The sequence below is a fragment of the Gouania willdenowi genome, chromosome 1 (genome assembly GCF_900634775.1).
Source record: "Gouania willdenowi chromosome 1, fGouWil2.1, whole genome shotgun sequence".
NCBI classification, from domain to species: domain Eukaryota; kingdom Metazoa; phylum Chordata; class Actinopteri; order Blenniiformes; family Gobiesocidae; genus Gouania; species Gouania willdenowi.
The window spans coordinates 8,922,635-8,939,322 of NC_041044.1; the positions used below are offsets into that span (position 1 = coordinate 8,922,635).

General features: G+C 42.1%; 1 protein-coding gene across 1 annotated transcript; it reads left to right on the top strand.

The window, feature by feature from the left end:
* The first annotated feature begins 423 nt into the window (after positions 1-423).
* dla (deltaA) lies at positions 424-6,138 on the top strand. The gene is made up of 11 exons (XM_028448376.1): positions 424-938; positions 1,070-1,372; positions 1,605-1,665; positions 1,746-2,003; positions 2,865-2,925; positions 3,022-3,152; positions 3,718-3,887; positions 4,084-4,300; positions 4,407-5,187; positions 5,283-5,391; positions 5,487-6,138. The coding sequence occupies exons 1-11, from the start codon at positions 870-872 to the stop codon at positions 5,490-5,492; spliced, it is 2,166 nt and encodes a 721-aa protein (XP_028304177.1). The 5' UTR covers positions 424-869; the 3' UTR covers positions 5,493-6,138.
* The last annotated feature ends 10,550 nt before the right edge of the window (positions 6,139-16,688 follow it).

The window sequence follows — 16,688 nt, forward strand, 5'->3', positions numbered from 1 at the left end:
AAACATGACATCTGGAAATGGGCTCAGCTTTTTGCTTTATTAACTTAAACCTAAATTACCTAATTTATTTTTGAAAAAATACACATTGCCCTATAACTTGTATTGTTAATTGTAAGTTTACTCATTTGGAAGTTTTTAAAATTAATTTCTACCCATTAAACTTTTACTAAAGGATTTTAGGGGGAAAAGTATCCTCTACTTGTTTTTGTTTAGAGACTTTTTAGTCCATTTTGGATTAAATGTGTCCAGTTTGGTCCCAGTTATTGAACTGTATGGTGAGCACTTGCTTTACACAGCCAGATTGGGAGAAAAGGGAGGAGGTGGATAATGGGGGAGGGGGTCGATTTGCATGTTATTACCATAGCATGTGTCAGGCCGTATATAAGCGTCTGTAGGCGGCCTTGGCTGGAGACAGACGCACAGTTCACAGTGAGGAAAGCACATTGGGAGGGAGAGAGAAGCATGTTGGACCAATGACAAATTTGTTCTTGGGTTAGACCAAGACTTTCACTCACTCACACACACACACACACACACATACACACATAGAAGTTCTTCACCCCAAGCAAGAAACAACAAGGAAACCCGTACTTTCTCGTTTTTATGCATTGGATTAACGCTTGGACTTGGACTTCTCTACCGAGCAAGTTCACTCACCCCGTCGTGGGATTTTTGAAGATTATCTAAAAGCCTTTGGGATTTACCACTTTTTGTTCATTTGGACATGAATGAAAGAAGCGTGTCTGACAGTGGCAGCAGTTGCTGAGAAAACCTTGTGAGGCCACTGAAGCGTGCTCGATGCATCTTCTCCAGAGGGACTGAACAGGAGGAGGCACCCTGAGGACTTTTATTTTATTTATTTATTTATCATGTATTTATTTAATATGGGGCGCGCCATCCTCCTGACTCTTGTCGTCATGTCCACGTTGATTTGCCAGGTAAGTTAATGATTTTCATCTAAACTTTAGACAATGAGCTTCCCCTCATCTTCACACAATCACACACACATGCACTCACACGGGCACTGCTGTGCACGGAGCTGATGATAATAAGTCGCTCTCCTTCGCAGGGCTTTTGTTCGGGAGTTTTTGAGCTAAAGTTGCAGGAGTTTCTCAACAAGAAAGGAATACAGGGCAACAAGAACTGCTGCAAAGGAGGTCTGGCCTTGTCTTTCCAGCAACAGTGTGAATGTAAAACCTTCTTCAGGATCTGTCTAAAGCACTACCAGCCAAACGCCTCCCCGGAGCCACCCTGCACCTACGGCGGAGCAGTAACACCCGTCCTTGGCTCCAACTCCTTCCAGGTCCCTGATGCCATCCCGGAGAACTCATTTGCCAACCCCATCAGGATTAACTTTGGCTTCACATGGCCGGTAAATGAAGTCATTCACTATCACTTTATCTTAAAAGAAACATGTTAGCTAAATGGCGCCAATTTTGTTTAAAGATCCCTGCGTAATAATGTTCAGTTGAGCTGAGAGCAGTGTTTTTAGGTGTTTAGTTTCACTGGGTCTGGTTAGACAGTGAGTATCCAGCCCACTGAGTGTATGGCCTTTTCTCCATCTCCGCTGGCCACCTGTCTCATGAAGCCATTTGTGTTCTCAGGGGACCTTCTCACTGATCATTGAAGCGTTACACACCGATTCCAAAGACGACCTCTCCACAGGTAGGAAATAAGATCCACATATTGTTCTTCATATTTACATGAACGTATTTATACACTTCATTTCAATCTGTGTACTTTAGAGAACCCAGACCGGGTCATCAGCACAATGACCACGCAAAGGCACCTGACAGTGGGAGAGGAATGGTCCCAGGACCTGCACACAGGAGGGAGAACTGAGCTCAAGTACTCGTATCGCTTTGTGTGTGAAGAGCACTATTACGGGGATGGATGCTCAGTGTTCTGCCGACCAAGAGACGATGCTTTTGGACACTTCACCTGTGGAGAGCGTGGAGAGATTGTGTGCGACGCTGGATGGAAGGGACAATACTGCACTGAACGTGAGTGACCTAACACACTTCAGGCCTAAAGCTGAACGCTGTAAAATGTATTATAGCAAAGTTTACATAGTTGTTATAAAGAGATTGTTGTGTAGTTTTATGTAAGTTTGAAAACTTTTGTTTAAGTTAAATCTTGAATCCTTGGGGTGCCGTTCGAAGGCAACTTGCGCGTAAATACCTCGCTCCTCCCCCGCACTTTTCCTTCTCACACACGCATGCATGCACGCACGCACACACGACCACTTGATTTATTCTAAGGAAAGTTTTTAGGAATAATCTCACGCGTGCCATAAATTTACATGCTGCCTTCCCATTGGCCCCTGGCGGAGTGGGTCGGACAATGATTGGCTAAGACGGGGGAGGTATTGTTTGAAGTGGGCAGCTGCCGGGAGTGAGGAGACAATGGAGCAGCTGTCGAGCACTGGCAACACACTCGCCAGCTGTCCACTCTTATCTGCCCCAATCTGAGACATTAGAGGAGTGAGTGTGAGTGTGTGTACGCGCACAGACTGAATAAAAGGGTTTTGACCCGCAGCGAAGAAGAAAAAAGGAGGAGGGCAGTGGGGTGCGTTGAGGGGCCTGTGTGTGTGTGTGTATGTGTGTGTCGGGGGCGCACACACTCTTTCACACACTTCCCCCTTTGTCTCAGCGCTACGTTAAGCAGAAAATTCTTCCACGGTGATCAGGGGATTATGTTGGAGGTAATAATGAGCCCCTGGCTTTTATTTTAATGACTTTGTCAGGATTTCGGTGTTAGGGTTTCTTGAAAGTCTTTCAAAGCAAAGAAGCAAACAAACAGCACATGTTCGACTTTTTCTTTGCAAAGTGAGTCTAAAAGTGTCCCTTTTTCTTAATCAACAGCAATTTGCTTACCAGGATGTGATGAAGAGCACGGCTTTTGTGAAAAACCAGGAGAATGCAAGTAAGAGTCCCCCTTTGCAGTGGTTCAGGTCATCCATTAATCAGTGATGTAACATGAGTGGACTAACGGTGTTCCCTCCTAATTGGACAACAACAGGTGCAGAGTGGGATTCAAAGGCCGCTACTGCGATGAATGCATTCGGTATCCAGGTTGTCTGCACGGGACCTGCCAGCAGCCCTGGCAATGCAACTGTCAGGAGGGCTGGGGAGGACTCTTCTGCAACCAAGGTGGGGGCCAAGTCTGACACAGGAGCTCTACTTACCTCAAACAATTTAGCTAACGTCAAGCACGGGTGAAAAAAAATCTCATTGATTTAAAAGTAAAACAAGTAAAGCCAACATGTCCTTTAGGATAATGTATTTTAAATCAACAGCTTCATAGAAGTAAACATGGTTCTGTCTGTGAACCTTCTACTTGAGAAAATCTGAATATTGGATTTCATTTAGTTTTCAACTGAGTGAACTTATAAAAGTTTGACTTTAATAAAAAAAAAAAAAAATTAGGGCAATACAAAAAGTGAAAGTAGACAAAAACAAAGCCAATTTCCCAAGACTTGCTACAAAAAGGTGGCAGAGAAACAAGGTCAATGAGGGACTCAGATGCAGTGACACTAGTAAAAAAACAACAAAGTAACAGCTGCCCTTCAGGAGAAACAGGAGGTCAGGAGACAAAGAGGGAAAAAAGCACGGAAAGAGAAAGAGACGAGTGTGCCAAAGGACAAAAAGACAGCCTGTGGCCGTTGCCATGTGTTGTTTTGTGGCTAATCCACATGTGCTCCTTCTGTCTTTCCAGATCTCAACTACTGCACTCACCACAAGCCCTGCATGAATGGAGCCACTTGTAGCAACACTGGTCAGGGCAGCTACACCTGTTCCTGCAGGCCTGGATTCACTGGGGCCAGCTGTGAGATCCGCGTCAGCGAATGCGCTGGAAACCCCTGCCGCAATGGAGGAAGCTGCACGGTGAGTGTTATTATAGTCCTCTGAGCAGATCCATTGTAACTAGGGCTCTGTGCAAAGATATGTCTAATAACAGTCTGTTACCTATCCACTTTGTCTGTGATTGGTTCTCATGAACCAAGCAGAGTAGGAATATGTTTAAACTGTAAAAGAAGCTGTTCGTAAAAGTTTACTGTATTAAGCTTTCATTTCTCTACAGGATTTAGAAAACACATATACCTGCACTTGCCCTCATGGTTTCTATGGAAACAACTGCGAGCTGAGCGCAATGACTTGTGCTGACGGGCCTTGCTCAAATGGTGGCCGCTGTGCAGACAACCCTGATGGAGGCTACTTCTGCCAGTGCCCCACTGGATACGCAGGGTTTAACTGTGAGAAGAAGATTGACCACTGTACTTCCAGCCCTTGCTCTAACGGTATGATTCATATGCAGAACTTGTTCAGAAGATGCCAAGAGTTTTTCAAAATTTGTCATCATTCTATCAACCTGTAACTAAAGCAATGTGTCATCCTTGTTTTCAGGCGCCCGTTGTGTGGATCTTGTCAACTCATACTTGTGCCAGTGCCCAAATGGTTTTACTGGAATGAACTGTGATCACACTGGAGATGAGTGTTCCGCATACCCTTGCCAAAATGGTGGTACTTGCCAGGAAGGTACGACTGGCTACACCTGTACCTGCCCACCAGGGTACACCGGTCGCAACTGCAGTTCCCCCATAAGCCGATGTGAACACAACCCTTGCCACAACGGTGCTACATGCCATGAGAGAAACAATCGATACGTTTGTGCTTGTGTTCCTGGATACGGCGGTAGGAACTGCCAGTTCTTGCTTCCGGAGCACGCTGCAATCCGAGGCTCAGAAGTGCCATGGATGGCCATTGGCTCTGGGGTGGCCCTAGTGCTGCTGCTCCTTGCAGGTTGTGCCGTGTTGGTTGGATTTTTCCGATCCAAAGTCCAACGCGGCGGTCAAGGAGAAATTGTAGTGGAAGGCGAAACAATAAATAATCTGACAAACAACTGTCACCGAGGTGACAGAGACCTGGCCATCAGTGTGATGCCCATGCCAGGCATCAAAAATATCAATAAGAAGATGGACTTATGCAGTGGTGACCCCGACGAAGGATCATCACCAGGCAGAAGCAGCTTCAAGAGCCGTCATCCACCTGCAGACTACAACCTTGTACATGAGGTCAACTCTGAGCAGGCAGCTAAAGAGGCCATGCTGGAGGCAGCCTGTGAGGACAAGTGCCAATCTGTGGACTCGTTTGAGTTTGAGGAAAAACGCAGCTTACGCTTAAAATGGTAAATAATGTCTCTGAAAAGGCCTTTTCACATGACAGTGTAACAGTATGACCTCTGAACTGCAAAGTTAACTCATATATTTCTCTCTTCTGTAGCGATGCATCAGAAAGGAAAGCCCCAGAAATGTCTGCATGTGCGGACACCAAGTACAAATCTGTGTTTGTGATGTCGGAGGAGAAGGACGAATGTATAATTGCAACAGAGGTAGGTTTTCTATTTTTTTGTTTGTTTGAAGATCACATTTTTTCTAGCCACGACATATGTACTCATGTTTTGTTTATCCTTCTGCGCTTCTTCAGGTGTAACCAGCCACCAATGGGCTGCCCGTTGCTCATTTATAGGAGAGTTTTTATGCTCCTTCAGATGCTGCTCTAACCCTAGGGGGAGGTGTCCCGCCTTGAGACTGCTGCTGATAATGAGACGTTTAACTGATATTCAGAGTGAGCTGGTTCTCTACTGGAAACTAAGCGCAGCCAGCAGCGGCCTGTGGGATAAGAACTGCCCGGGTTACAAAAAATTGTTTTATGGCTGAGAGTAAGGCACAACTTAGATTTTAATTCTGTCCTTTTCTGTTAAATAAAGTAGGAAACAAATGAAAGCCATCTTGTGAGAATTGGCACTACGAGTTGTGTTTGCAACATTTGCACCCGGGCCTTTCTAATCCACACGCCGTTGCTGAGCGCAGGAACTGCATCAAACGGTGGATGTTTGGCCATACTGGCCTGTTCTTCACGAGGCTGTCTGGTTGGGCTGTGCACCCATCACCACAGCTGTGAAGACTCTATGTATACTTGATCACTGTATTAACGGAAGTGTGTTTTCTTTCCCGAGCCCCCAAAACCAATTATGACATAGTATTGTTCATTATATGCTTTTCTTGTTTGAGACACAAAAACTTTGTCTTAATAAATACAAATGTTGCTTTTTGATTGTTTTTTTGTAAAATAAAGAAATGGGAAAAACACGAAAAAAGTTATGATTTAAAATTATGATTTAATTTAATTTAATTTAATATTTTGTGTTGTTTTTATTTTGTGTTGTATATTTGTGATGTTTGTTATTTAAGTCGCTTTTTTAATGATATTGCAAAGGCACTTCAGGTCAAGGGACTTTTGGATTTCAGTTGTTTTTTGTTACGTTTTGTTAAGAAAAAGTTATTTAAGAGGGATTGTATTGTACAAATCGTTATGTTACAGTTTCCTTTACCACTTTGAATGAAGGAATTAGCCAAGAGTATTTTTCCAAATAAATATTGCTAAACAAGAAACTTTAATTGCATTCAACTTTTCTTCTTCTGTCCATCTGCAAGCACTACCACCAACACTTCTCTTTGGCGTCTGTAAGCAAAGTAAATCAGTAACATCTGTCGTCTTCCCCTGGTGACCCCATAGTGGGCTTTTCTATGCCAACACTGTTGCCTGCTACCACAAGCTGAAAGTGTCTCCCTGGAGACGAGAGAGGGGCCTATTCATAAAAGTACAATGTCCCTACATTAGATTTATCACTCCCATTTCCCCTCCTTAAGAGGTACTCAGGTAATTCATGGTTCTAAAGCTCTGGTCACTGGAGAGTGATGCCTCCCGTACATAACACATTTTAGTTTTGAGTCGTCATTTTGCCTTCCAGCCAAAGAAAAAAAAAAAAAAAAACTCCAATGGTTCTTTTCAACTAATCAAAAAAGCTTTTCTTCTTCAAAGCAGTCATTGCAACATAAAACACAATCTGTTTAGTTGCCATCTCTTCAAATTCCTCCCAGTTTTCAGTGTTTAATTGCCTCACAAAGACATGGGTTGTGTTCAGCCTTAAATAACTGTAAATCATCAGCACTGCTTAAAGTTGGCCTCTAGAGGTGTTTGGGGTCTGGCAGCAGAATTCAACAGACAATGATGGAATTGACAATGGCACACACAAAAAGCCACCCTCGGGACAGCATGTGTGTCCCTCGGCATGCTGGGAGAAAAAAGTAACAGGAACAGATGTTGTTGAGTAACAGATGCCTTCTGGCCAGAGTTCAGCCTCGACCAGGCAGATTTTCAAAGAGTTCGAGCAGCAAAGAGAAAAAAGATTAACTATGAGCTGTCGAGACAGCACAGCTTTTACATTGTCTTCCTGGTGAATTAGCTTTTGAGAAATGGTGCTATTAGGAAAACAGAAATAAACCCAAACAAAGCAAATACTACGTCCAATCTGCTACATTATGGCTCTAAACAACTGGCTTTCTACCTTTCAAAGAAACATTATAATTGCAGTTTTGATCTTGAAAATTCAAAAAGAACCAATCAGGTGATGTTGTCCAGTTTCCAAATGGTGCCTAAATTGTGTATATTACGTAAACTGGAGTTTCAGAATTGGCAGTAGGAGTGACAGGGTGTACATGTTATCCCTGAAAGAGACTGGCCTCTTATTAAGGCTGTGCTCTGTCTTTGTCAGAGGCTGATAAAGACTCTTGTGACCCTGAACAGGATTATTCAGGTATAGTTTGTTTCATTCAGTGATGTGCCGTGACCACTAGGGTTGGGTAGGCAGTTGCAAATCGAGACCACCAATGACAATTTCAGATGTTGCTGCTGGCAAGTGTTGATTCAATTCAAATCAATTTTATTTGTATAAAGCAATTTCCAACAAAGTCATCTCAATGCGCTCATCAAAATATAAAATTCATAATAAGAAAGAAAAAACCCAACAAGATCCACATGAACAAGCATTTAGCCATTTGACAAAATCAACGTCGTAAAACACCATTATTTAATATAGCCTCCATACTCTCCCAACAAGATATATCTCATGACAAGGCAGCGCATCCGTTGTTTGTGTTGGAAACACAGAAACATGGAGAAAAAGACAACAACTCGGAACAGCCTCAGCGAGGAGCATCCACGAAGCCAATCCTTCCTTTTGTTCCATTCACTGTGGAAAGTATGAAACATTTTCTGACCTTCCCTTTGATGAAGGTCTGGTAACTCAGGTGTTGGTCTCCCATCTTTTAAAAGCTGTTGTTTTTCCTCAAAAGAAAGTTTATCTGTCCTCTCTGGAGCTGTCATCCTGCCTGTAGTGTTATCCCGCCCACTAGCTAGCGTACGTAGCAGCAGCGGTCACATGGCATTGATTCATTAATGTACTGTGAACTTACGTACAGCATTTAGCATAGTGCGGCTACGTCCAAAGGCAGCTCTCTACGCTGCCTTTGGACATAAATGGTTGTCATCTTGGGTACCTGACTGCACATGTGCAAACACGTAAAAACACGCAATCGGAATGGAGGCAGAGGAGCAACGTGCCTTTGGGAGGGGGCGTGGCCACCCTCTGCCTTACAGCGGAGTGAGACTGTGCAGCTGTTCCAGGAAATAGCGCTGTTTAGTAATTTGGGCTATGAAATGCAGAAAATGCAGACACTTTCAAACTTATAGGTACTGTAGGCTATTGGAAATGGAAAAAAAAATAATGCATAATTATATTATAATTAAAACAAATAATCAAAAATATCAATTCACCCTTGGGTAGACACTGCCTACCTTGCCTACCCTGGCGGCACGTCACTGGTTTCATTGCTACATTCTTAAAAAAAAAAAAAGGAAAAAAAAGTATAAAACAGTTCGACAAGCTGTCAACCAAAAATAGACCAATCAAAAATAATGAGAACATTGTGATTTGTATAAAATGCCTTCAATGGTTTTAGTCAACATTTTTAAGTTAATTCTGGGTCACCACAAAGTACATCATTGTGAAGTGGTGCTTCATGACTCAATATACATAATACATTAAATATAGCTGGCTACATGGTTTCTACAGGATTTATTGGAAAGACTGGAATCAGCTTTCAAAAGTCTAAAACTACTTAAGTCAGTACAGCAGGGTAATAACTGAGAGTGCACGTGCCCATATGCTTGTGAACTAGGCAGTAGTCCTCAAGTCTTATGGGCCAGGGACCACTTTTACACCACTCAATGTTTCCACAGACCAAAGGGAGGATCTGAGTGAAGAGCTAAGCATGCTTCCAGATACTTCTTTTTATTTCTCTTTCATAGACAATATTTCTGTGGGTAGACGTTAGTTGGTGGGCACAGGAGGAGGTGTGTGCCTTTCAGGTTTTTACGTGGACCAGGGGTATTGACAAAAGATGCACACATTTCCTTAAATTGGTTGATACTCTATAAAACCGATCTTTTCTATCTCCGCAAAGATCAACCACTGTCCCCTTCTGCTGGAAGATGACTGACAGGTCCGCCCCAAGGTCATGTGCACATGCGTCTGCTACACGGGTTAACAATAACAGTCAACCGGAGCACGGTCAACCTAAAATGTCGGCAGTTTGACATTTTCCATTTTCTACTTTTCACTCCATCCACTACCGGGGTTTCCCCCTCTCCTTCTGGGTTGCAGAATTATGACATTATTGCATTATAATGACATAAAGGTCAAACAGAGTGCGACCTGGCCGTTCTGACAGCAGTCGCATTGCAAAATATCAGATACGTATCAGATTTATATCCACATATGAAAGTGGCCTGGGTCGGATTTGAAAAAATCGGAATTGTACTGTTCAATTAGACATGAAAAAAATCTGATATGTTGTGGCGGTTTGGATGAATGAGACAGAGTCAAGCTTTAGGGTTTCTGGTCAGATGCAGACACAAGGTTTATTAGGTCAAAGGGTTTTGGGGAACAGAACATTCTGGGATCTCAGAAGTTAACATGCCTTCAGCGTGTGTGCCTCAGTGAATCCGCTACTGTTCAGTACTCTGTGTCATATATGTTGCTGAAAACCATAATCATTACAGAGCAGAGCCTCCTCAGTCAGGAAAACACCAGTAAATTCATAGTTGCTACAAACTCAATAGATTTGAAGTGTGTCGACATGTATAAACATATTCAAATGGAAATATTGATCAAATGTGATCATTTTTGATGGCCAAACATCTTTTTGGTGAATTTCCAAGGTAAAAATGAGCAAACAGTAACACACACGTTAAACATGCTGCAGCACGTGTACTGACTAAAACTAGGAGAAGAGATCACATTACTCCTGTATTAGCCTCTCTGCATTGGCTTCCCATAAAATATAGAATAGTGTTACGGCAGAATTTACGGTTGACCTCATTTAGTGACATGATTCATTGCTCTGGTTGAATGATGGAATCCAGGAGAAGCATTGATGATTTTATATAAAAAGTTTATTCTATTGCTAAGTAAAAAGGTACAAGATGGAACAAAGTGAAACAAAATTAGCGTCCGTCCAGGCGGACGTCCGAAGGAAGTGCCGCGCCCCCGCTCCAACAGTTTCAAAGCTTAAGCTTTTTATACAGATAAGAAAAGGTCCCAACAGTGAGAGACAAAAGGGAGGGAGTCAGATGCCCATTGTGGCAATGTTGGAGGATGATGAAGATGTTATGAGAAGGTTTGGCTCCAGTCTTTATCTGTCTTGATAAGTGTGTGCGTCAGTGTATGTCTGCATGTGAGCAGAGATTCTGGCTTGGCAGAGACTGTGCTGCACTGAGAATAATACGATCTGTACTGTTTAATCATGATTCAGCTGTTCAAAAGTGTAAAGATTAATGGAGTCGTCATGTATTAAAACATGACAAATTGTACACATGAACATACATTTGAGGATATGATGATGAATATAAAAATGACCATAACATTCCCCACTTTTGGTCGCATCAACGACCAAATCAAGAAACAAAATTATTATATTCCACCTTTGCTGTCTGTCAGGGTTAACCATTAGCATCGTTATTGTCATACATTGGATATATTCTTCTTTTGTGAGGCACAGATATATCAAGAAAAATGTGGAAATAAACCTTAAAAAAAAACTTCATCATTATTATCAATGGCATGAATCATCAAAAATCATCCTTTATTACATCTAGATAAGCAAAAATCATCATTTGCATCAAGGACATCACTCGTCTTCATCGGCTGAGTTCAGTGGTAACTGGGGTAACCAATAGCATCATGAGTGAAGAACCTTGAGTATTTTCCTCAATCGTAGCAGAAGGGTTTATGACTGTATTCCTGCAGCTAGGTGTGAGGTTGTCCTCCCTCAACCTAGCTATGAGCATTTGGTGTGGCTTATAAACAAAGCTAGGCCCTTGTTCTAGAGCGTTTTCTTGTGTGTGTCTCAGTGGCCTTGTCGGTTCCCCCTTCATTGTTCGGTCAGCCTCCGTCTCAGCATCAGCTGGTGTCGGCAATCATCTTGGATCCATGTTGCCTGCTCCGCGACCTTCACTGCCGTGTGGGTCGTTCGTTTCCGGTCGGCGTTGTAGATGATTGGTTGTTGTCTGAGGAAGGGTAGTCTCCACACACCTGGCAACCTCTCTTGGGATCGGAAGGTACCTGAACAGAAGAGGGGGAAAAACACCGAAACAGAACTCTTGGGATTGGCTGGTACCTGAACACAGGCGCGATCCCACTACTGAGGCTTTAGCTGGTACCTGGTACCTGGTAGGCTTTAGCTGGTACCTGGACAGAAAAAAGGGGGGGGGAAAAAACAAAACAGAACAAAACAAAACAAAATAAAATAAAACGAAATGAAATAAAATAAAATAAAATAAAATAAAATAAAATAAAATAAAATAAAATAAAATAGAATAAACTAGAATAGAAGTTTAGGGGTGTTAGGTTTAGTTAACTAACTAAATGAATAGTTAGTATGGCCAGGAAGGCAGAGACAGGTCAGAGGTCAGGATCTGAGAGCTTTTCAGATCCTAAAAGGTGCTGCTGCACAATCACACAATGGTTAGGTGTGGGTTAGTGAGCTTTTAGCCATGCTAGCTCTGTAGCCCATTCGCACGCGAGTGGGAAAATATGAGGCTGAAAGAAAAGCAGGAAGTATTAATTCGATTTTCTTTTCCTGGAGTAAGGAGAAGCATAGCTGGAGTTGCAGTGATTATCTGTGGTACATCTACTTAGCTGGTGAGAAGCAACAATTTGAGAACCACTGTTTACAAGGGCATGCAAGTCGGACGGAGAAGGACATGCAAGTCAGACGGAGAAGTGTGGAGTGTGATTACATGTCTTCTCAAGATGAATACATACAATTGGGAGACATGGAGATGTGAGAAAGCTAAATGAGTTTAACCAAATAAATAAATAATGTTATTTATTTATTTAAATTGTTTGTTTCATTTTTCGTTGCTATCTCTTATTTGTGAAGGAGAAATCTTATTCTATCCTTTATTTATTCTGAATAATGTTAACACTCCACACCTATTCACATAGCCTAATTCTTTTATAGAGCTGAATTTGTCAGTTCATTTATTTCATTCATTTCCCTCATAATTATTATTTGAGATGTAATTTACTTAATTTTGAAGGTCAATTGGTGGCAAAAGCGTCTCCTATTCTGTGTCTGAACCAGAGTTTAGCAAGATTATTGGCCCTTTAAGGTTAGACAGAATTAAAGTTAAGTTGAGTCGAACAATCATATTGTCTTTTGCTCTCTGTATTTATCCCATTCGTAGGGGTGACGAGCCCCAGCACGGTTTGGAGAGCTTCCTTAAATGCTTGGAAGTTACTTAACTTTAAACTATCTCTTATTTCAATCAATTATCAAGATTTTCAGGAGGACCCTTTTTTAAATCTCAGGCGACCCAGATTGGGCCACCAACCCAATGTTGAGAACACTTAATTTTTCCCTTAAAAGTGTCTAAACCCAGTGAAGGTGTTTTATGGTCTTGCACGCTAAGTGCTGGTGGAACAAGAAGAAAATAGTTGGAGGGTTTGAGGTATATTTTCCTATGATAAAATATAAATCAAAAATCAGAGGGACATTGGTCCCTCCCTTCCCTTTTTTACATAAGAATACATTTGGATTCTTAAAACCATATGATAAATATCATTGGAAAATCACTTATCTGATCATTTTGGATGTGTCTCCGTTTTCCTCTCTCTTGTGTCCGCCTGCCTTTGTGCCCTCCAACCTCCTCGACCTCCTTCTCCTCAGCCTTAAAAGGTCAAAGCCAGGGTCAACTGTACGCTCCCTTTGGAAATTTGAAGATCTGTCCCCACTTTTGCAGTTGGATTGGAAGTCTCTGTAGTCTCTGGAATAGATATTATGTTAGAACATCCACAATATGTCATATTGTCACGTGTCTATTTCTATTTCCCCTTTGCTTCCCAGTTACAGTTATGGACAATACTTCCCTTTAATTCTCATCCTCCATCATAAGAGCAGTGACCAGGCATGGCGGCGAAGAGGTAGGATCGGAGTCGAGAAGGCGGTGGCATTTTCTGTTAGGAAACACTCAGAAACAGAAAGAGAGGAAAACATTAAGACTTAAATGAATAATTTAAAATATCTCTTTTCTTTAGTTGGATCTGATTCGTCTCCTTTGAGTATACAGCCAGCGACCTGTATTTTGGAAAAAGCTACACAACAACAACAACTAAGACGAAGACATAGACAAGTGCACACCACAACGAGTATACACATATAACAACAAAAAACATGGACACTGAACATGAACAGTAAGGTCAGTCAAGGTCAAAGCCAGTCATTCCACTGAAAGTGGTATCATATATAAAAAACGTCGTTTGGTGTTTTTAAACACCCAGAAAAAACCTTTAAATCCTGGTAACTTTTTAGAAGGCCCAAGGCCTAAAACCATAATTTTTTAACAAGCAGCAGTGTTTTCTGAACACCCCACTACATAATTGGCAAAAACAGGGAGAAGATCTAGTGCATCAAAACCCAGGAGGAAAGGAAGGTGAAACAGAGGAACATGTGTAGTCAAACAGCCATTCATCGGTCAATCACTCAATGACACGTCCACGGCACATTCGCACTCACAACACGGTTCTCTCAGGCATACGTAACGTGTCATCATTCAGTCATTCATGCACCGCACACGTTCATGCCTCAATTTTCACGTCCATTCATTCACAAGGTTTTGTTGCATAGTGTCTAAGTAGAATATAGGTCTCATCTAACCCACCAGTGGCGATAGCCAGTCCACCTTCTCTCTCGGGGTCAATGAGCTCTTATTGCCCCCTCATGCTTGGCAACCTTTTAGTGTTAATTAATTGCTTTTTACTGGTATCGTCTGATTACTAAGAGGTACGCTCCTTTTTACTTCCGCCTTGGCGGAGTCTACACTTAGAGTATTGTCCCTTGCAGTACTGACAGTCTACTAGCTGCTGATCAGGCAGAAATCGCACGGCCATGCACAATAACCAAACTCAACCCCGGTACCCAACCTGGGGGAAACTCAACCGCTGTCCATCTCCAGAAATGTAAAAAAGAATCTCTGAATCAGCAGGAAACTCAACCACCGCTCTTGAAAAATAAAAGTTTGGGAATAACTCAACCACCATAAACTCCAGAAGTCTAAGAAAAAACCTCTGAATTGGCAGGAAACTCAACCTCGGTCTGCAACCTGAGGGAAACTCAACTGTCAGAACTTTCTGGGCACCTCTAATATCACTCAACATTGAACGGAGCACGCAACCTCTAATAACCCTCACTCTAAGGGAACGTAGAAATTTGTTCAGAACGGTATTCGGTTACCAAGCATGTATCAAATCAGGTGGACCGCTATCCCCCAAAGAGCGCTTTCCCTAGCAAGGTTTATCCTTTTTCTGCACATTAAACCAGGACTTCTTGTTTGAAAAGTAATTGCCTATGTACTCATAGCAACTAATGGGACATTTTTTTCTCAGGAAAAAATTTGGTACCCCCCCCTGCTGTCGAGTGGCTTTGGGCCGGCAAGACAGTACGACGCGCAAAATGAAAACAATGAATGTTGAACTAGGCTGTCTGTCGCAAGCAGCTTCAAAAAGGGTAAGGTACAGATTGTTTACGAGGGTATCGGTCAAAAAATGTCAAAATGTAAACTTGGTTAAGGCTGCAGTCCTCAATCTCTGTCTCAATTTTCCTGAAATTGAGTAAAAACAAAAGAGAAAAAGAAGAATCGTTCAGAAATAACAAAGGAGAAAAATGTGTGAGCTCAAAAAAAAAATCATGGCCAATAAAAATTAAAACTTCAGCTCCAAAAGCTGAGGCAACAGAGGGCTCTTTCTTCAGCGGATGTAACCATATCTTGCATTGTGGGGGCCTCCCCTCAATCAAGAAAATAAATGAAAGAAAAGCAAACAAAAACAACCTTATCAGTAACACTATTTTCTTCCCCTTTGTTCTTTTCTCATAAAGGCAACAGCAGTGTAAATAAATGAGCAACATAATGAATAAAAGCAAAGATAAATGATGGGCACACTTGATCTCATGTGGCAAACTGTGTTTCTCATAGTTATGAATGTGGGTGTGTGACTGTATGTCTGCATGTCTGCGTGTGAGAGAATAAATGAAAACAAAATAATCTAGTGCACAGTCAGAAGATAGAGGGGTTAGTATTGTGCGAAGGAGAAGCTTGTTGGCTATTTGCTAGTTGTCCCCCTCCATGCCAAAGTTCAAGGCTAAAGTGATTTAGCACTACCACCAAAGGCTGTGGTGGACTTCTTGTGGCTTGGTATCCTTGTGGCTTTTGAAACAGTGTCTTTTTTTGGTGAAGATATCCAGCAGACGTGTGACCAGTCTGCAGTTGCTGCCCATCATTCAGGCAGTAGTCGTGGCGTTTAACTCGCAACTCATTGGTGGGGGAGTGTCCAATCACTCCGACGCCCACAGGTTCTCAGTCTTTGATGATGGGGCAGGATGTGTTAATCCAGCATTGGCATGCGGCCCATTCATAGACGATGAAGAGTTGACTTGGGACTGAGCGAGTTATTTCAGCATTGCTTTGCTGAATGGGAGTTGAGTCCTTGAGTCCTGAAAGGTCACACACCTTTGATTGTCCATTTCCTTCTGATGCTTGGTCCTTTGAATGATGTTGACATTTCATTAGCGTAAGAGTTGAAGGTGATTTCATTCTTTCATTGAAGATGTCGTTTCTTCAGGGGACAACCACAAAGCCAACAGAAACTGACAATTAAATAATAAAAAAAAAATGATAATGATGGTAACAGTAATATTAAAATAAAATGAAATACTGTATTCATCTGTGTGTGTGTGTTTGAGTGTGTGTTGCCCATCAAACATGAAATCAAAATAAAATTTAAAATTAAAATAAAAATAGTGTCTGTGTGTAATGGCACTATTCTATCGGCAGGGGAGAAGTGAGAAATCACAATGTTGTGTCACAAGTGTGTAGTGCACTAAACTGGCCAGTGAGGGGCGCCACCTCTCTCTCTTGGGATGGGTGTGGCTGTGCGTGTGCGTGCGCCCGTGCGTGTGTGTGTGTGTGTGTGTGTGTGTGTGTGTGTGTGTTCACACGTCTGTTCTGAGAGAAAAAAAAAACAAAAAAAACCCAAAGCCACAGCAGCTCACTGCGAGAGAACAACAAAACAAAAAAACCCAAAGCCGGCTCTCTCCAAAATGAGAGCCTTAAAGCCAAACAACTACAAAAAAAAGAAGTAAAACTCACTGAAGCATGATCTGAGTTCACATCATACCAAGATTGTATATGCGTATGCTATATTATTTGTTTATTGGATTCTTCATC

What these genes read in the sequence shown, in the direction of transcription:
- dla (XM_028448376.1), top strand. Translation starts at nt 870, where the DNA reads ATGTATTTATTTAATATGGGGCGCGCCATCCTCCTGACTCTTGTCGTC. An exon ending in ACTTTGGCTTCACATGGCCG is followed by an intron (nt 1,373 to 1,604) that starts GTAAATGAAGTC and finishes TTGTGTTCTCAG; the next exon opens with GGGACCTTCTCACTGATCAT. An exon ending in TTCCAGCCCTTGCTCTAACG is followed by an intron (nt 4,301 to 4,406) that starts GTATGATTCATA and finishes CCTTGTTTTCAG; the next exon opens with GCGCCCGTTGTGTGGATCTT.